Source organism: Chrysemys picta, chromosome 24 (assembly GCF_011386835.1).
Source record: "Chrysemys picta bellii isolate R12L10 chromosome 24, ASM1138683v2, whole genome shotgun sequence".
NCBI lineage: Eukaryota > Metazoa > Chordata > Testudines > Emydidae > Chrysemys > Chrysemys picta.
This window is the reverse complement of record NC_088814.1, coordinates 14109495-14129889: the sequence shown is the minus strand read 5'-3', so window position 1 is coordinate 14129889 and position 20395 is coordinate 14109495. Positions and strand designations below refer to the sequence as shown.

The 20395-nt window shown below is 57.4% G+C and overlaps 1 protein-coding gene and 1 long non-coding RNA gene across 10 annotated transcripts in view; one reads left to right on the top strand and one right to left on the bottom strand.

The window, feature by feature from the left end:
* LOC135977348 (uncharacterized) overlaps positions 1-20395 on the top strand; it is a 215647-nt gene that overhangs the window by 166564 nt on the left and 28688 nt on the right. The gene's annotated exons all lie outside the window — the stretch shown is intronic.
* Positions 1643-19548, bottom strand: LOC135972098 (ribosomal biogenesis protein LAS1L-like). 9 transcript variants are annotated; one of them, XM_065577571.1, is made up of 8 exons: positions 18296-19547; positions 17994-18136; positions 12859-13014; positions 7296-7777; positions 5056-6855; positions 4472-4663; positions 2548-2625; positions 1643-1906 (listed from the first exon to the last, which is right to left on the bottom strand). In XM_065577571.1, exons 2-5 carry the CDS (start codon positions 18026-18028, stop codon positions 6467-6469), a joined length of 1062 nt encoding a protein of 353 aa, XP_065433643.1. In that variant the 5' UTR covers positions 18029-18136; positions 18296-19547; the 3' UTR covers positions 1643-1906; positions 2548-2625; positions 4472-4663; positions 5056-6466. The 9 variants fall into 9 exon arrangements, 8 of the variants coding, with proteins under 8 accessions (XP_065433643.1, XP_065433649.1, XP_065433641.1 ...); XM_065577577.1 differs by adding an exon at positions 10493-12147 and having other exon boundaries at positions 12859-12934; positions 17994-19545; XM_065577569.1 differs by having other exon boundaries at positions 17994-19547.

Sequence of the window (20395 nt, the reverse complement as noted above, 5' to 3'; positions counted from 1 at the left end):
AGGGCAGTTCAGGTCTCCGGATGATGGGGGTGCTCTGCACCTCTGACCTCGCAGGTGCCTTGTCACTAGTGTGCCCTTCCCCCCCCCCCCCCGATTGTGCCCCACTCCCATCTGCACTAGCCCCTGGAGGGCCGTGAGCACAGGAGTCAGAGCGGGTCCCTGAGGGTTGGTAGCCTCCTGCCCTGAGCCTCAGAGACCCTTTCCACCACAGAGACGGCTGGACATTTCATCTCCGTGCTCCCCTCTGGTTGCTAGCTGATGCCCCTGCACTAGCATGATCCGCTCTCTGTCCTGCGGGACCCCTCTCGCGGGCGGGGTCTCCAGAGCCCCGTGCTAAGGGGCTGATCTGCCGTCCTAGGCAGAGGGACACGACATCCAGGTGAGCCCATGGGCGTTGAGCTCGGTGACCAGGAATGTGCCCTGCACTGAGCTGCCGGCATGGCATGGGCTGGCCTGTGGGGGCAGGTGGGCTGCTCTGTCTCACACTCTGGCCCCTCTGCAGCTTCCTGACTGGGAAAGTGACTTTAAAAGAGCATCTCGATGGCCGTGGGGCTGATTGCTGAGGGGAAGCTGCCCAGCCACCTCTCCTCGCACTGTCCCTGCAGCGCGGCCTGGCCTAGTTCCTTGGTGCAGGGGTAGAGCCCTGCGGCACTGGGGAGCATCACGGAGGAACGGCTAGATGACGTCGTGACCAAGGAAAACAAGTGTCCTGTTCACCGCACAGTACCCTGAGTTGAGCAAAGGAGACCCTGTGCCCCCCCCCACTGCCACTGACCTACCCCTGCTGGCCCCTCCCAGAGAGTAATGGGGCCATGTGTTTTCATCTGAGCTTATCCGACCCTGTGACATACGGGGGTCAATGTTGCTCCTGACCCTGTCCCCACACCTGCTGCTGTTGCAAACAGGCCCCGTTGGGGGGGGGGGCAGGCGAGGGAGGGGAAAGGGAACAGGCCATGTAGGGGAGGGGAGCAACGGGTGGGCAGTACATTGAATCAGCGCAGGCTGTGACTTCACTTTCTGCCCTATGCTCCGAGCTGCCGAGGGGCCAGATGACACCCAGCGCCTCTGTGAATACTGGCTGAATGCTGGTAACGTCCCCCTCACACAGATCAGGAGAGTCCTTTTATCCCCCGTTTGTGACAATCGAGAACAAACCCCTGCTGGCTGACAGGGCACATGCAGCGGAGCCGGGCGGCGTTGGCGAGGAGCGGTACCGCAGCGCCGGCCCTTGGAGACGTTCTCTGCTTAGGACAGTGCACGGTGTGAGCTCTCACCGCGCAGCCTCCACGCTGGAGTAGTTACTCTCAGGAATCGCAGCCCTGATGGAATTACATGGCACAGCCCTGGAGGGGGAACTGCCAAAGAAACCCACCGCAGGAGCATTCAACTCAGAAAGGGGAACTGCACAGACGTGAGGGGGCTCGTTAAATGGAAATTAAAAGCAACACGCCAGGTGAAATACCCGCAAAGCGCACGGAGACCGTTTAAAAACACCATGCTAGAGGCTCCCACTACATGTATCCCACAAATAAAAAACAAACCAGTGCGAGGATAAAAAAAATGCCCCCAGGGCTAAACAGCCGAGTAAAAGAGGCACTTTGGAAGTCAAATCCTAGTGAGGAAAATACAAAGACGCACAAACTCTGGCAAGTCAAATGCAAAGTATAATAAGGCCAAAAAAGAACGTGAAGAGCAACTAGCTAAGGCACAACAACTAACAGCAAAGTACTGGTTAAGTACATGGGATGCAGGAAGTCTGCCAAACAGTCAGCAAAGCCACTAGGCGATCGAGGTGCTAAAGGAGCACTCCAGGAAGACCAGGCCATTGCGGAGAAACTTCTGTCTTCAGTGCAGAGGATGCGGAGGAAATCCATACGCGCCAGCCCTGCTTTTTAGGTGACAGATGCTAGAATCAAAGAATTATGGACCCATCGGGTTAGAAGGGACTGCAAGGTTCAGGGAGGGCGTTTGGGTGCAGGAGGGGGTTTGGGGTGCGGGCTTTGGGACGGAGTTTGGGTGCTGGGTGCAGGCTCTGGACTGGGACAGGGGGTTGGGGTTGGGGTGCAGAAGGAGGTTTGGGGGCTGGGTGTGAGAGGGGGTTTGGGTGCTGGGTGCAGGCTCTGGGCTGGGACAGGGGATTGGGTTGCGGAAGGGCATATGGGAGGGGGTTTGGGTGCTGGGTGCAGGCTCTGGGCTGGGACAGAGGGTTGGGGTACGGGAGGGAGTTTGGGTGCTGGGTGCAGGCTCTGGGCTGGGGCAGGGGGTTAGGGTTGGGGTGCAGAAGGGGGTGCAGGCTCTAGGATGGAGTTTGGGGGCTGGGTGCAGGCTCTGGGCTGGGACAGAGGCTTGGGGTGCAGGAGGGGGTACGGGAGGGGCTTTGGGTGCTGGGTACAGGCTCTGGGCTGGGACAGGGAGTTGGGGTGTGGGAGGGGGTGCAGGGTGTGGGGCTGGGCCAGGGATGAGGAGTTTGGGGTGCAGCAGGCAGGCTGCCCTGGGGCTGGGGTGGGGGGCCAGAGGGGAGGATCCCCCCAGGGACAAGACACTCACCCAAGCCCCGCCACGCTGCTGCTCAGGAGGTCCTGTCAGGATAAGCCCCCGGCTCCCTTGGATTCGACTCAGTCTCACCTGTCGGGGGGGGAGGGTCAGGCTGCCATGTGTATTTGGTAGGTACACTAGAGGGTAGGGATCGGATACAGAGGGACCTAGACAAATTAGAGGATTGGGCCAAAAAAAACCTGATGAGGTTCAACAAGGACAAGTGCAGAGTCCTGCACTTAGGACGGAAGAATCCCATGCACTGCTACAGACTAGGGACCGAATGGCTAGGTAGCAGTTCTGCAGAAAAGGACCTAGGGGTCACAGTGGACGAGAAGCTGGATATGAGTCAACAGTGTGCTCTTGTTGCCAAGAAGGCTAAGGGCATTTTGGGCTGTATAAGTAGGGCATTGCCAGCAGATCGAGGAACATGATCGTTCCCCTTTATTCGACATTGGTGAGGCCTCATCTGGAATACTGTGTCCAGTTTTGGGCCCCACACTACTAGGAGGATGTGGAAAAATTGGAAAGAGTCCAGCGGAGAGCAACAAAAATGATTAGGGGTCTGGAGCACATGACTTATGAGGAGAGGCTGAGGGAACTGGGATTGTATAGTCTGCAGAAGAGAAGAATGAGGGGGGATTTGATAGCAGCCTTCAACTACCTGAAGGGGGGTTCCAAAGAGGATGGAGCTCGGCTGTTCTCAGTGGTGGCAGATGACAGAACAAGGAGCAATGGTCTCAAGTTGCAGTGGGGGAGGTTGGATATTAGGAATCACTATTTCACTAGGAGCGTGGTGAAGCACTGGAATGCGTTACCTAGGGAGGTGGTGGAGTCTCCTTCCTTGGAGGTTTTTAAGGCCTGGCTTGACAGAGCCCCGGCTGGGATGATTTAGTTGGGAATTGGTCCTGCTCTGAGCAGGGGGTTGGACTAGATGACCTCTTGAGGTCCCTTCCAACCCTGATATTCTATGATTCTATGTGCCTCCTCCCTCCGCAGGCGCGTCAGCCGCCTCAGCCTGCCCCCAGCGCCACTCCCTTGTACCCTGCAGTGGCAGCAGCCGGCCAGGGAGCGCAGGGCGGAGCTGCAGGGGGCAGGAAGAGACGCGAGGGGGAGGTGCGTGGGGGTGGCAGGCGGGACTGGGTGAGAAACCCTGCTCTGAACATTGGTGAAGCCAGACCCCCCCGGGCCCTGAATTTGCTAGAGCCCGGGCACCACGGGCCCATATAACTCACCGCCCCTGGCAAAGTTCATCTAGTCTAACCCCTACCAAGATGCAGGACTTTGTGTGTCTAACCCACCCATCTTCTCTCTTCCGGCTGGGATCCCTTGACTGCAGCAGCTCCCCAGATGTCCTAGCTCTTCTCTTTCCCTTACATCCTTCACTTCTCTGGCCATTGGTTTCCTGCATCTCTGAGTCCTCTCTCTATATGCCCTGGCCCAGCAGCTAGTTACCCAGGCTACCCTCCCGTTGCCATCCGTGGGGGTATCCTGGGCTGTCAGGGCTGCAGGTTTTGGCCCATGGTCAGTGCAGGCGTTACGGCTGCTGCACACCTACATGGTGACTCCTGCAGCCCATCGCCAAACTGCGGGGCCATATTCTGCAGGGTGGCCTCCCTGGCTGAGATTCTGGGAGCAGACACCCTGGATTCAAGAAGGAAAATGACCCCACCAGAACACCCTGGAAATGGCTCCCAGAGATGTCCCAGTGACACCCGACTGTGCAGCCCGGGGGTTCTCTGGCAGAAGTTCTCCTGCTTCTTCATTGTCACCACGGGCAAGAGTCTGGCAGTGGGAATGGAGAGGGGGTGTCTGCAGGCAGAGCCTTCCATGGCTTTCTGAATGGGAGCCTGACAGAGCTTGTGCCTGTGGTGAAGGGCCCAGATTCAATCCCCACCCGTGCCCATGGGGTCTCTGTGGCCACGGGTTCACTTACCCATCACTGCAGGCTGTGCAGGAGGTGGAGGAGAACCTGGCCATGGAGGAGGCAGCGTCTCTGGGTCTGAGCAGCACCGGAGCTGGGGTAGCCGGACGGGAGCTTCTGGTACGGGAGGTTTCACGTGCGGTCCATGGAGCTGGAGAGGACAGAGCTGGGCCCAGAGTCCGGGAGCAGCTCCTCAGTTAGTTCCTGTAAGACCCAAAGGAGAAGGTCAGATTCAGGCCCCACTGACCCCTGGGCACTTCCCAGACACAGCCAGCAGGATCCTCTGGCAACACAGCTGGGCCCTGTCCTCCCGATTCCTTCCTTCCCTTCCAACTTGGCCCTTGCCCAACCTCTCGCAGCTGCCCCTTACCTTTCTACCCCCAGCCTCAGCTTACCCTCCAGTCCCACAATTCCCCACCTGCCCCCAGTGCTTACGCCCAGAATTTCCTCTTGGCGGTGCCCAGACTTCAGCCCCAGGAATCCCTGCTCTCTGCTGTCCCCTCCAGTGCCCTGCCCAGGGGAGCCCCCTCCTTGTCCGAGGTCTCCTGCCCTCCCGCCAGGTCCCCACAGCCGTCTCTCACTCATCTCTCACTCACCGCTGTCTTCTCCACCAGGGCCGCTTTGGAGCAGGGTCATTCTAGGCTGTCTGGCCACCCTTCTGTGCAGTGAACCACATCGGAGCGGGGGGTGGAGGGAGGCGATGCTTCATAGAGTTTCATAGAGCTTAAGGCCAGAAGGCACCATTGGATCATCTCATCTGACCTCCTGAATGTTCCAGGCCATTAAATTTCACCAACCTACAGTCTGAGTCTCTCACTGTAGGTCATTTTCTCCAGCTCTCAGATCATTTGTGTGACTCTTTTCTGCACCCTCTCCAATTTAACACCATCCTTTAAAACACGGACACCAGAACTGGCTGTCACTATTCCATTATCTCTCTCACCAATGCTATAGAGAGAGGTAAGATCCCCCCCTGCTCCTACTCATTACTGCCCTATTTACGCATCTGGGCAAGGGGGACCTGGCCATGGAGGTGGAAGAGGACTTGGCCTTGCCCTCCTCCTCCTCCTCCTCCAAGTCATCCTCTTCTGCTTTCTTGTCCATGACCACGTGCTCCATTCCTATGGCCAGGTCCTCCCCCTCCTCTTCTTCTTCCCCCTGCATCGGCACATCCTCCTCCTCCTCCATTCCTGGGTCCTCCTAGTCTATAGCCAGGTCCTCTACCTCCTCTTCTGCCTCTTCTTCTTCCCCCCTCCTCCTCCTCCTCTGTGGCCAGGTCCTCTTCCTCCTGCTCCTTCTCCGTGGCCAGGTTCTCCTCGTCCTTTTCCTCCTTCTTGTCCTCTCTGGCCAGGTAGTCCCCCTCCTCCACTTCCTCCTCTATAGCCAGGTCCTCCCTCTCCTTCTCCATGGCCAGGTTCTCCTCCTCCTTTTCCTCCTTCTCGTTTTCCTCTCTGGCCAGGTCCTCCTCCTCAATGGCCAGGTCCACCTCCTTCTCTTCTTCCCCATGCATCGGCAAATCCTCGTCCTGCTCCATTCCTGTGTCCTCCTAGTCTATAGCCAGGTCCTCTACCTCCTCTTACGCCTCTTCTTCTTCCCCCTGTATGGCCACATCCTCCTCCTCCTCCTCTGCGGCCAAGTCCTCTTCCTCCTGCTCCTTCTCCGTGGCCAAGTCCTAATCCTCTTCCACTTCCTTTTCCTCCATAGCCAGAGTACCTCCTCTTCCTTCTCTTCTTTCTCCTGCATGGCCACATCCTTGTCGTCCTCCATTACTGGGTCCTCTTCCTTCTCCTCCTTCTGGTCCAGGTCCTCCTTGTCCTCCTCTGTGGCCTGGGCCTTCTCCTCTTCCTCCATAGGCAGGTGCTCCTCTTCCTGCTCCATGGCCAGACCCTTCTCTTCTTCCTTTTGCTCCATGATCAGATGTTCCTCCACCAGGGCCACGTCCTTCTCTTCCTCTTCCTTTACCTTCTTCTTCCTCCTCCTCCTCTGTGGTCAAGTCCTCTTCCTCGTCTATGGAGAGCTCCTCCTCTTCTGCTGACAAATTCTCCTCCTCCTCTTCTTCCTCTTCTGCAGAACCTTCTCCTCCTCTTCTTCCTCTTCTGCAGACAGGTTCTCCTCCTCCTCCTTCTCCACTGTGTCCAGGTCTTCCTTCTCCTCTGTGGTCATGTCCTCCCCCTCTTTTATGGTTAGGTCCTCCACCTCCTCCTCTTTTTCTGTGGTCAGGACTTCCTCTTCCTGCTTCTCCTCCTCCTCTGTCTCTAGGTCTTCCTCCTCTTCCTCTCCTTCTGTGGCCAGATCTTCATCCTCCTCTGCCTTTTCCTCAGGGGCAAGATCCTTCTTCTCCGACTGGTCCGTGGGGATCTCTGCGTCAGAGAGACAAGGGCAGAGGGTGACTCTTGCTGGGGACGGGGGAAGAGGAAGGACAGGGGTGTGAAGGGATAGGGAGAGAAGATTTAATGTTTCCCCCTTCCATGTAAGCACCCAAAGGCAGAGAAATCCCCACACTGCCCCTCCCACAGACCTCTCAGTCCCAGGGCCCCATGGCAGAGAGATCCCCACACTACCCCTCCCAGAGACCCTCAGCCCTATGGCTCCATGACAGATGGGGCCCTTCACTGTCCTATCCTTCCTGGGAGTTGCCCCAAAGCATCAGGGACCCACTTCCCAGCAGCTCCCCCCATGCCCCACTGCAGGGGGTGGCTCTGTGACTCCCGCTGACGCCATTGGGCTCACGTGGCTCAGGCCAGACCCCTGGGCTGGGATCTCCCCAATGACTCTGACAGAGTGACTGGGTGTTAATGGTCCCTTGCTCCTCTCCATGCCCAGGGAGTCTCCTCACCTGCAGTGGAGGAGCACTCGGCCTCCGTGTTGCAGGGAGCCTCCAGGGAGCGGCTGCTTTCCCCTCCGGCGCCAGTTGAGCTGCTGGGGCAGCGATCCCCCAGCTCCTGCTCTGGGGATGCCTCCTGCTGGCCCACGCGGCTGGGCTGAGGGCTGGCCTTCCAGCAGAAGCAAACCCAGAGCTGCCTTGCCTGGTTCCTCCCGTGGGCTGTGTCCTGCCTGCCCAGACTGAACTTGGGCCACCTCCATCTCGGCCTGGATGTCGTCTCTCTCCGCTCGGCACCAGCCCTGGGAGCTGGTTTCCTCCTGGTGAGCAAGGCCGAGCAGGTCCATCTCCTGGGGTGGCCAGGAGCTGCTTCCCATGCCCTGGGGATGGAGGGGCGGCTCTCTGTCTGGGGATGCTGGCAGCTGCCCCCCTCTGGCTTCAGGGCCACCTGCGGAGCCTTTCTCCTGAGAATCCTCCTCAGTACGTCCATCCTGGAACTGAGCAGGGAGCAGCTGTGAGTCTGGGGCAACGCAGCCTCTCGCCAATGGGCCTGTCTGCCCCCCAGCTGGGGCGACTCCCTCTCATCCCACGCCCCCCGGGGGGGCACCTGGACTGGGCTCTGCACACACTGGCAGGGCTCACCCTGCAGGCTGCTCCCGAAGCTCCCCCGATGTTGGGACCCCCAGGGAATCTCATCCCTTAGAGCAATGGGGTCAGTGACAGAGACCTGTAGTCAGTCTGGACAAGCATCGTCCTCCTGTAGCCCTGGGCCACACCCCCTCCCCGGCCTGAGAAGGAAGGGAACCCAAGTGTCCAGGCTTCACTCCTGAGCCAATGGCAACAGCAGACAGGTGCCCCCGTTCCTCAACCCCAGCTCAGCAGCTACCAGATCGGGGACACCCTGACATCAGCCCCCCACTCCTACCCCCGCTCTGCGCAGCAGACAGTGGGCAGGCAGCTTGGTGGGGGCGGGGGCCAGGAGGTGGGAGCAGCAGTGGAGCAGTGTGATGGGGAGAGGGGCACCTGTATTATTATTATTTGCACTGTAAAAAACCCAATAGTGCATTCTAGAAATTGAAGTATGAAGGGGCATACAAATGTTTAGCATAACTGGCACATAAATTCCTTGCAACGCCGGCTACACTAGTGCCATGCAAATGCCTGTACTCACTGTCAGGTGATATTGTCAATAAGAAGTGGGCAGCATTATCTCCTGGAAATGTAAACAAACTTGTTGGTCCTGAACAAGAAGTAGGACTGAGTGGACTCGTGGGCTCTAAAGTTTTACATTGGTTTGTTTACGAGTGCAGTTATCTTAAAAAAAATGTCTACATTTGTAAGTTGCACTTTCACTATAAAGAGATTGCACTAAGGTACTTGTATGAGGTGAATCGAAAAAGACTATTTCTTTTATCTTTTTTACGGTGTAAATATTTGTAATAAAAATAATAATATATGTTGAGCACTGTACACTTTGTATTCTGTTTCAGAGGGGTAGCCGTGTTAGTCTGTATCCGCAAAAACAACAAGGAGTCCTTGTGGCACTTTAGAGACTAACACATTTATTTGGGTTTTAGCCCACGGAAGCTTATTCCAAATAAACGTGTTAGTCTCTAAGGTGCCACAAGGACTCCTCGTTGTTTTTCTATTCTCTGTTGTAACTGAAATCAATATATTTTAAACTATAAAAAAATCCACAAAAATATGGATAATACATTGAAATTACAATTGACAGCCCTAGTTATTGGCTTTGGATGGAGCCCAACAGGAAATCAGTAGGAGTTCTTTCCCAAACACCCACTCATTGTCCTTCTGAGCGCAGAGGGTTTAACATTCATTGTCTGATCCAGACTCACTACTGCTCAAACTGAGTTTGAGAAGTGTCTATCCCTTCCCTGGATAGACGGGAAACTGAGGTACAGAGATGGGAAGTGACCTGCCCAGGGCCCCACAGCAGGGCAGTGGCAGAGCCAGAAAGAGAAGCCAAAGCCCTGCAACCCCTGCCCTGAGGCCTGGCTCAAGGCTTTGCCCTGTTGCCTGCTGCTCAGTGGAGCTTCTTCCCTCAGGGGGATGGAACCTGGGTCCTTAGAAGCATAGAATATCAGGGTTGGAAGGGACCTAAATCATCCCAGCCAGGGCTTTGTCAAGCCGGGCCTTAAAAACCTCTAAGGAAGGAGATTCCACCACCTCCCTAGGGAACCCATTCCAGTGCTTCACCACCCTCTTAGTGAAATAGTGTTTCCTAATATCCAACTGAGACCTCCCCCACTGCAACTTGAGACCATTGCTTCTTCCTCTGTCATCTACCACCACTGAGAACAGCTGAGCTCCATCCTCTTTGGAACCCCCGTTCAAGTAGTTGAAGGCTGCTATCAAATCCCCCCTCACTTTTCTCCTCTGCAGACTAAATAAGCCCAGTTCCCTCAGCCTCTCCTCATAAATCATGTGCTCTGGGCCCCCTGATCATTTTCATTGACCCCCCACTGGGCTCTCCCCAATGTGTCCACATCCTTTCTGTAGTGGGGGGTGTCCAAAACTGGATGCAATACTCCAGATGTGGCCTCACCAACGTTGAATAGAGGGGAATGATCACGTCCCTTGAGCTGCTGGCAATGCTCCTACTAATGCAGCCCAATATGCTGTTAGCCTTCTTGGCAACAAGAGCACACTGCTGACGCATATCCAGCTTCTCATCCACTGTAATCCCCAGGTCCTTTTCTGCAGAACTGCCGCTTAGCCAGTCGGTCCCCAGCCTGTAGCGGTGCATGGGATTCTTCCCTCCGAAATGCAGGACTCTCTTGGCACCTGCAGACTCCACCCCAAGGGGCCCCTCCTAGCGCCTGAGTCACAAGGGCTGCTGTGCCCTGGGGAAGGGTTTAGTGCCCAATAACAGACGAGGATCATCGTCCAGGCACAAGGGGTACAAATCTATCACAATCCCCCCAGGAACAACACAACAAGTGAGGGAGCTTATTGGGCAGAGGGAAGAAAGGCCTGGGGCTAAGGAAAGAACAGGAGCAACTAGACTAATAACCCATCAACAATAACAGCATTTACAAGGGGCCCGACCCCCCCCACACAACCAGCTCCCTCCCAACCCCTGCGCAGCAGAATGGGAGTTGAGTATCAGTTCTCTAGGGGCTGATGCTGCCCTGTACTCCTTGGCCGGCTTGAAATTCACAAGGAAAACAAGCACACGTGGGGATCCTTACCAGGTCTTCAGTTTCAGTGTCAATGGGCACCTCCAGGCTGTGCTGCGTCTCCCTCCGCTCCACTCCAGCAACAGCCAACAACCGACTGTAAACCGAGCCCTTTGTCTCCGAGCGCTGGCTTCTCATTGGCTCTGGTGGTCGCTCCCTGCGTGTTCCATCTCCGCCCAGCATTCCGGGCATTCTGGGAAGCGGGATCCTGAGCTCCGCAGCCATTGCAGTGGTGGATTATCGCACAGGGGGCCCATGCCCAGGGGCCTCGGGCAACTTGGGGGGCCCATGCCCAGGGGCCTCGGGCAACTTGGGGGGCCCTGGGAAAATCTCATGATGCTTGGGCCGGATGATTTTACTGCTGATTTTCCCGACAGAAATGTTTGTAATCAAAATCACTATATATATGAGGTTTCTACTGGAAGTTAACTTGACTGCGTTCGATTATACAAACTGGAAATGTAATCAGGGTACAGTATTATAAAAAAATAATTAGAGCAGTGCAAGGGATATTAGGCAAAAAAGAATTTGCGTGTGTAAATATTGGTGTGTAATTATGTAAGGTTTTAAGGACCTAAACCACACTCATGGTTTGTAAAATCCTGTTTGTAGGTTTGAGATAAATTAGGTTTGTTTTGTTCTGTTTTGAAATAAAAAAATAATGGCACTAAAACTCCATTTCAATCTCACATCCAAAGTTCCCTGCTGCAGCTCTGCAGGCTGGAGCCTGCACCTCCCGTGACAGGCAGGGGCTGGTGCAGAGCGTGGCAGGGCAGGGCGACGACATCTCCCATAACGGCTGGGCCCTTTCACAGCAAGGGTGGCACCTCCCCACGGTAGCACGGACCCCACCTACTCCTCCTGCTTTCTCCTGACAACAGCATCACCCTTCCCGGCACCAACTCATGGCAACTTCTGTTTCCGGACTCGCACAGGAAATGGGAAGTCTGGGCCGGGCCTTGCAGTGGCTGATAGGACATGGAGGCAGGAAAGACAACCACTCCCATGGTGCCATGGCCCTCACAGTGGCTGATGGGAGATGGAGGCAGGAGACACCACATCTCCCATGGTGTCACGGGGCCCGGCGTGGCTGAGGGGAGATAGAGCCCTGCTGAGACGCTACTTCAATATCTTCATCAACGATGTAGATCATGGCATAGAGAGTGCACTTATAAAGCTTGCGGACGATACCAAACTGGGAGGGGTTGCAAGTGCTTTGGAGGATAAGATTAAACTTCAAAATGATCTGGACAAACTGGAGAAATGGTCTGAAGTAAACAGGATGGAATTCAATAAGGACAAATGCAAACTGCTCCACTTAGGAAGGAACAATCAATCAGTTGCACACATACAGAATGGGAAATGACTGCCTAGGAAGGAGTACTGCGGAAAGGGATCTGGGGGGGTCATAGTGGATCACAAGCTAAATATGAGTTAACAGTGTAACACTGTTGCAAAAAAAGCGAACATCAGTCTGGGTTGTATTAGCAGGAGTATTGTAAGCAAGACACGAGAAGTAGTTCTTCCGCTCTACTCCGCGCTGATTACGTGTCAACTGGAGCATTGTATCCAGTTCTGGGCTCCACATTGCAGGAAATATGTGGACAAATTGGCGAAAGTCCAGAGAAGAGCAACAAAAATGATTAAAGGTCTAGAAAACATGAGCTCTGAGGGAAGATTGAAAAAATTGGGTTTGTTTAGTCTGGAGAAGAGAAGACTGAGAGGCGACATAACAACAGTTTTCAAGTACCTAAAAGGTTGTTACAAGGAGGAGGGAGAAGAATTGTTCTTCTTAACCTCTGAGGATAGGACAAGAAGCAAGGGGCTTAAACTGCAGCAAGGGAGGTTTAGGTTGGACATTAGGAAAAACTTCCTAACTGTCAGGATGGTTAAGTTCTGGAATAAATTGCCTAAGGAGATTGTGGAATCTCCATCCTTGGGGAGGTTGAAGAGCGGGTTGGACAAACACCTGTCAGGGCTGGTCTAGATAATACTTCGTCCTGCCTTGAGTGCAGGGGACTGGACTAGAGACCTCTCGAGGTCCCTTCCAGTTCTACGATTCTATCTCCCAGCATGCATTGCTTCACTCTTCTCTCCCCTCCCACCCCGCTTCTCCTTGCAGGGGCAGCCTCAACCCCGTGACTGAGTTTGTGGCCCCAGGTTTCCCCTCCCCTCCTCGGAGCAGGCCCCCCAGGCTCCATAGGGTTTGCAGGTGGGGAGCCCCCCCAGGGTTGGGGTCGGGCTCAGGGTCCAGGGGAGGTTTGGCAGGTGAAGGGACCTGGGGGGTGTTGCCTGGGGGGGGTTGGAGAACAGCAGCGAAGGGGAAGTTGGACACTTGCAGAATGGAAGACAGGGAGACAAGGCAAGTGAGGTGATACCTGTTACTGGACCAGCTTTGGAGCCACACAGGGTCTTCTTCACGTCGGGGAAAGGTGCTCAGCGCGTCTGTCATAACTATAAAGGGAAGGGTATCAGCTGTCCTGTCTACAGTACTATAAAATCCCTCCTGGCCAGAGACTCCAAAATCCTTTTCCCTGTAAAGGGTTAAGAAGGTCAGGTAACCTGGCTGGCATCTGACCCAAAGAACCAATAAGGGGACAAGATACTTTCAAATCTTGTGGGGGGGAAGGCTTTTGTTTGTGCTCTTTGTTTGGGTTGTTGTTCGCTCTTGGGACTGAGAAGGACCAGATATCAATCCAGGTTCTCCACATCTTTCTAAACAAGTCTCTCCTATTTCAAACTTGTAAGTAAATAGCCAGGCAAGGCGTGTTAGTTTTCCTTTGTTTTCTCAACTTGTAAATGTACCTTTTACTAGAGTGTTTATCTTTGCTATACTTTGAACCTGAGGCTAGAGGGAGGTCCTCTGAGCTCTTTAAGTCTGATTACCCTGTAAAGTTATTTTCCATACTAAGTTTACAGAAATAATTTTTACCTTTTTCTTTAATTAAAAGCCTTCTTTTTAAGAACCCTGATTGATTTTTCCTTGTTTTTAAATCCAAGGGGGTTGGATCTGTATTCACCAGAAGTTGGTGAAAGGAAGGAGGGGGGATGGTTAATTTCTCCCTGCTTTAAGATCCAAGGGGTTTGGATCTGTATTCACCAGGCAATTGGCGAAGAGTTTCTCAAGGCTTCCCAGGGAAGGGAATCCATTTGGGAATGGTGGCAGCGGACCAGATATAAGCTGGTAGTTAAGCTTAGAAGTCTTCATGCAGGCCCCCACATTTGTACCCTAAAGTTCAAAGTGGGGAAGCAGCCTTAACAGCATCACACGTACATACAAGGTGGAGCGCTCAGCCCCGAGTCCCAGCTATTCCCTACTTCCTGGAACAGAGGGGGGCTGTCCCCACTGGCCTATAAACAGCCCCACTGTGTAACCCAGAGGTGGCTGCATCTTAGCAGCAAGACACCAGCGGTCACTGCTCTAGTGGAGATGGTACACACAGGCCACTGCCCCACGTGGCTACCAGAGGTCACAGACTGGGCACTGGTTGGAGGGATACATACAGGGCACTGCTGCACCTGGCCACCAGGGGTCACTGCTGCAATGGTGGTGGTAGGGGAATGAAACAGGCCACTGCCTGAAGTGGCCACTACCACAATGGTGTGTGTGTGGGGGGGGAGGGAGATACCAATAGGGCACTGCCACACTAGGAGGTCACTGCTCCAATCACTAGAGATACACATCGGGTAGTGCCCCAACTGGCCAACAGGGGGCACTGTGTCAGACAGAGAGAGAGAGGGAGGGGGATGTGTGTGTGGAGAGAAGAGGAAATCAAAGGCCACTGCCTCACGTAGCCCCCGGGGTCACTACCCAAATAGGGGACACACACACACACACACACAGGGCACTGCCCCAGCTGGCCAGCAGGGAGCACTGCCCCAGTTGGAGGATACACAGAGGGCACTGCCCCACGGGGATGCAAGGATCAGTGCCTGCCATACCAGGCACAGAGGGTGAGGGGGGGCTACACACAGGGTACTTCCCCACGTGGCCAACAGGGCACATCCCTAGTGGGGAGTGACGCACACCAGGAGCAGGGCTCACGGCCACAATGGGGTTGGAAAATACGCAGGCACTGCCTGACACCAAGGCCCCTGCCCCCTTGGGGGAAGTGAAGAACATACCTAGGGCACCGACTCCTCTGGCTACTAGTGGCCACTGCCCCAGTGCAGGGGCTGGGGTGTGTAAATACACACAGGGGACAGCCCCGCCTGGGCAACACGCTTCACTGAGATGAGTGTGGGATACGCAGAGGGCACTGCCCCAATGGCTGATATACATACAGGGCGCTGCCTCACCCAGCCACCAACCGTCAAAGGCGCAATGGTAGTGGTGCAGTCACATAGGCAACTGCCATCAGTGGCCACCAGGGGTCGCTACAACAACAATAGGGGGAATACATGCCAGGCATTGCCGCACCTGGCCACCAGGGGTCACTGCTCCAACAAGAAGGCACTGACAGGGCACTCCCGTGCCTGGCCAGCAGGGATCACTATCACAGTGTTGGGGATGGGGGGAGATACACATAGGGCACTATCCCACCTGGGCAGCAGGGGGCACTGCACCCTGACACCTACCCACACGTACCCCCGGTCAGCAGGGGATGCCTGGGTCTTATTCTGCACTTTCAGAAATGAGGCAAAGGCTAATTTTACTAAAATTTCTGCTGAAGAAAGCTCTAAGTTACAACCCTACCTTGCCAAGCACCTGCCCAAAGACAGAGCAGTGTCCCTGCTGCCAGCAGAGACCCCAGAACACAGACCCAAAGGGGAAGAAGCTTTTAGGTCAAGCAGTGACAGACTCTGGGGAAGGGCTATGGGGAAGCAGAGAAAGAGCAACTAAACACAGTGGGGAACGGACTCCGCTAGGACATCAAACCAACTCCAGCCAGGCTGGATACCAGCAATTCGGGGCTGGAGCAGCTCCAGCCAGGCTGGGCGGGGGCAGGTGACCTCGGTCTCTGTGCTGAGCAGGCTGCTTTGGCTGCGAGGAGGGACAAGGAACCCCCGGCCAGGGTCTTGGTGCCCAAAGGGGGGGGGGTGAGATCTGTGGCAATCTCTGGAGTAGCTGGTTCAGCAGCCGTGAGCCCCACACTTGTCCCTGCCCGAGCTCTCCAGGAGCACATTACGCCCAGCTGTACGCACTGGATGTAGGCACCAGTGTAACGCTACAGAGCCACTCTCTGTTGAGTGCTGCCTGGGAGAGACAGGGGCGGAGTCAGATGGGGGCAGCAGATGACAGAGCCAGCCCCCACTGTATGCCACACCCGCCCATCCATCTGCCTGCCTCACACACTCATTGATCTCCACATCATCCCACTGTCCCTCCGATTGTCCATGCACTGCCCAGCACAAGGAGGTGGGGACAGGGCCCAATTAACCTTTTGTAGGGCCGGCGCCAAACAGATTTGTGGGCTCCCATGGGGGGAATGGGGCATGGCACGAGGGGGGTTGATCCCCAGAGCGAGGGGCTGGCCAGGGGCAAGGCGCGGGGGGAGAGGGGAGGTACAGCCACGGTCCACGCAACCCCGCCAGAGGCCACTGGCCCACCCAGCCCTGCGCTGCCAGCGTGCTCTGCCATACTACCCCCCGCCCATTATCCCCACCCCCTTATGCCTGGCAACTCCCATGCCCAGTGCCCCTCTGGCCCGCAGAGCCCTATAACCAGCACCCCCCACTGCCTAGTGCCCCACTCACAGCCCCCCCACAACTGCCCAGCACTCCACATTCCTGAGGGAATTCAGCACCAAAACATTAAAAATTCTGTGCACTATTTTAAAATTCTGCAAATTGTATTTGTCAATAAATAAATGTGGAAGCTGCAGCCTGGCAGGGGGAGCCCAGGCCACTGGCTGCATGGAGGTGGGAGATCACCCTGCAGCCTCCCCACTCCCTTCCCAGGACAGGGACTCGACAGTGAGGCTGCACCGGACCCCGACACAGTGTAAGGGATGGGTCTGCCCCAGAAACACCTTTGGGCACTGCCCCTCTGCGCCAGGTGCACCAGGTGTGGGAGGCAGGCTCAGCCCAGCAGGATGCAAGTGTGAAGGGGCTCAGTGTGGGGGGATCCAGGTGCGGCTAGCAGGGTTCTGGATGGAACACTCAGGGTGCAGGTGGCTCAGTGGGGGATCTGGATGCACAGGGGCTCGTTGGGGGTTGATGGAGCAGTGGGACTCTGTAGAGGGGTCCAGGTGAAGGTGCTTGGGGTTCAGCAGGGGGTGTCTAGGTGTGTGGAGCTCAGCGGGAGGACGGGTGCAGGGGAGGTGGGGCTCATTGGGGTGGGGGTCTAAGTGCAGCTGGCTGGGGCTCTGTGGAGTGGGGGTCCGGGGGCTCGTCGGGATGGTACAGATGCAGGGGAAGTGGGGCTAGTCAGGGGGAGGGTTCGATGGGGCTGCTTAACGGGCGAGCCTCAGCTGCTGCCAAGGGGATGCTGCATGCCAGACTCCCGGTTTTCCCCTGTCCCCGCATCCCCCATTCCCTTCTCTTTCCCATCCCATGCCCCTTCCCCACTGCCCATCTCCTCCTCATCCCACCCTCTTCCTTCCCTACTGCTTATTTCCCCCACCCCACCCCAGCACATGCACTCCCTGCTGTACAGAGAACAGGATGGCCCCTCCCAGCACACAGACGGGGAGCTCCACCGGCACTAGGACCCAAAAGGCTGTATCCACCTGCAAAGTCAGCAGAACTGAACAGCCCCCTCTTTCCGCCGGGCAGTTCTGTGGGGACTCCTCAGACCCAGCTCCTAAAGCCAATCCAGCAGCAATCCCTCATGGACCCAACCTACTGCTAGGGAGCAAACACCACGGCTGGCCAGAGAGATGAACAGCCCCCACAAATGACATCATCATCTCCCTTGAATCCACAGCTAGTCAGGAAACCCTTTTTCTTGTTTTTTTTTTTTAAAACAAACCCACACCCAGCTAACGGGAAGTCCCTGCCTGGAGCCAGGGGGCCTGTGACCAGAGCCCTCACCAAACCAGACACTGGTCTCACAGACAGTGACAGCTGCTCCGCTCCCAGCTGGACAAGTCTTGCCTGGCATCAACAACGCTTGCGCTCTCGCTCGCTTTCCATCTCACCACCGAGACGGACTCTGTCCCCCACCCCCACCACACACTTCTTCTCCCTTGGTGCCAAACACAACACAAGAAGGAAAAACAAAAGTTATCATCACAATCTGCTGTGATGGCCAGACTCTCCTCGCATCTCCCACACCCCAGGGCTCTACCCTGAACCCCCTTCCCATGATGTTGTCAGAGCTACAATTAGAAAGCACCCCACTGCACATGCACCCAACATAGTCACTCTGCACAAGAGACTCTTGTCCCTTCCACTAGTCTTAACCCCACAGAGCCCCAGGCCCAGCTAGGATGCACCTTATTGTTCTTTAGCACTGGGGCTCTTGTCCTCTCCTTCCTATCCCTCTTGGGCTCCATCTGTGAGAGAGGACTGGGAAGTGTTACAGACACAGAGACCCTCCCCCAGCTCTCTCTGCGCCCTGGGCTCACACCTGTTGTCTCCCGAATCCTTGGCGTTGTCCAGCATGTCTCCCTCCACAGAAGTCACCTGGTGTCATCTTAGACTCCATCTTCATATTGCTCTTCTCCTTCCCAGAGCTTCTGCTCTGCTCCTCAGACCTGTCTTTCCTCAGCTCTGCAGGCAGAGGGGAAGGGGCATCATGGGAACACACTCGCCCCATTCCAGACACCACATGGCATCCACAGGGCTACCAAACCATGTCACCTTGTGCCAAAAGCCACACCCCACCCCAAGGGAGCAAAATGCCTTTGTGAGCCCAGCACACACAAACACACACAGCCAAATTGGGAGCTTGCCCCCGCTTCCCGGGCCTCATGGATGGAGAAGTTTGGTGGGCAGTGGGGGCCTCAAGGGACTGGCTCAGCGTGTGAATGAGGGACTGGGATATAAGTGGGTGGCGGGACTGTGGGTTTGAGGTGTCCAGGAGGACCCAAGGTAAGGGACTAGGAGGATTAGAGGTAGAGGAAAGTAGGGTTACCAAGTGCACTGTGGGACTGGGGGATTTAGAGAGCCCAGAGAGGAAAGGTGGGGCAGGTTGGAGGGCCCCACAGGGTCTGAAAAGGGGAATCCGGCAGGTTGGGGGGTAGCAGAGAGTGGAGATGAGGGACTCCCACACTGGGGATGGAGAAGGCAATGGGGTGACAGGGACGTGGGGCCCAGCACTGGAGAAATGGGCTGGAGTCGATTGGGGCGGGGTGGGAGGAGGACGCTGAGGGAGGCAGCACATTGGCAGGGGAAAGGGAAAGGCCACGGAGAGAGGACAGGGTGGGGGAGGGGAGCGCTGGGGGATGACGGAGGGCTGGGGGGTGAACTAGGGGGAGTTCGGGGAGCAGGACTGAGGGGTCCCCATGGGCGCAGGACAGGGCTGGGGATGGATGTGGGGCTGGGGAGGCCCAGGGACGGGGAGGTTGGGGGGCTGAAGAGGATGTCAGGGCCCTACAGAGCAGGGAGCGGTGGGGGAGGGGATGGGGGCAGAGGGGTTCCCACGGGGACAGGGCTGGGCACAGTTGGTGGTTGGGTGGGACAGGGCAGGTTGGGGCAGAGGGGGATGTCGGGGCTCTAGGGAGCGGGAGGGGCTGAGGGGGTCCCACGGGGACAGGGCGGGGCGCAGGGGGTGGATGGGGGGCTGGGGGGGACAGGGCAGGTTGGGGGCAGAGGGGGATGTCGGGGCTCTAGGGAGCGGGTGGGGGAGGGGAGGGGGTGAGGGGGCCCCACAGGGACAGGGCGGGGCGCAGGGGGTGGATGGGGGGCTGGGGGGGGACAGGGCAGGTTGGGGGCAGAGGGGGATGTCGGGGCTCTAGGGAGCAGGGAGTAGGTGGGGGAGGGGCTGAAGGGCCCCCAGGGGCGCAAACTCGGGCGGGGGGCGGGGCCGGGCTGTTTGTGGCGCGCGGAGGCGCGAAGGCGACACGTGACTGAGAACAGCAGAGACTCGCTGGGAGGGAGGAAGAATCCCACAATGCACCGGGGCTAGCAGGAGCCGCATGAAACGACCCCGCCCCGCCCTCTGGTGCCTCTGACCTTCTCCTAATGGCGTCCTGAGCGCTGCACTCACTTCCGCTTCCGGCCTCGCCCTGGGTAGAGGAGTTTCAGGGGCGGGGGCGCTGGGGAGGCGAAAGGTTGTCGCAGTGGGCGGGGCATGTAGCGGCTGGGGGGTGGGGCAGAGCTATCAGGGTTGAGGCCAGGCCCCCGGGCGAGGCGGGTCCGGAGCGGGGCGGGGCGGGGCTGCGGGCGGGGCCGGGGCAGAGCGGGGTGGGGCTGTGGGGGGGGCCGGGGCAGAGCGGGGCGGGGCCGGAGCGGGGCTGGGGGCGGGGCCGGGCTAGAGCAGGGCGGGGCAGGGGACGGGTCATAAGGGGGCGGGGCTGGGGGCGGGACCGCGGCAGAGCGGGGCGGGGCTGTAGGCGGGGCCGGGGTAGAGCAGGGCGGGGCTGGGGGCCGGGGCGGGGCGGGGCTGTGGGGGGCAGAGTGGGGCGGGACCAGGGCAGAGTGGGGCGGGGCTGTGGGGGCGGGGCCGGGGCAGAGCGGGGCAGGGCTGTGGGGGGGCAGAGTGGGGCGGGGCTGGGTGCCCGTTCCCTGCGGAGGTTGGCCCGGCCCCGCGCACCCCGGGGCGCACCCAGGGGCGCACCGCACCGCCCGGGGGCCTCGGGGCGCTCAGCCGCGATGCCCGGTCAGGTCTAAGTGGGACTTTCAGCCCCAGGACATCGCCGCCCGGCCCCGGTCCCCCCGCTGCACCCGGGGCCGGTGCGCTCACGGGGGACGGAGCATCCGCTTCTCCCGAGACGCTCGCCACGGCCACGGGAGACAGAGCTCGGCCCCCCCTCGCGTGGGGATTGTGGCTGGGTCAGTCTGGGCCCCCGAGAGGGAGATGTCAACACT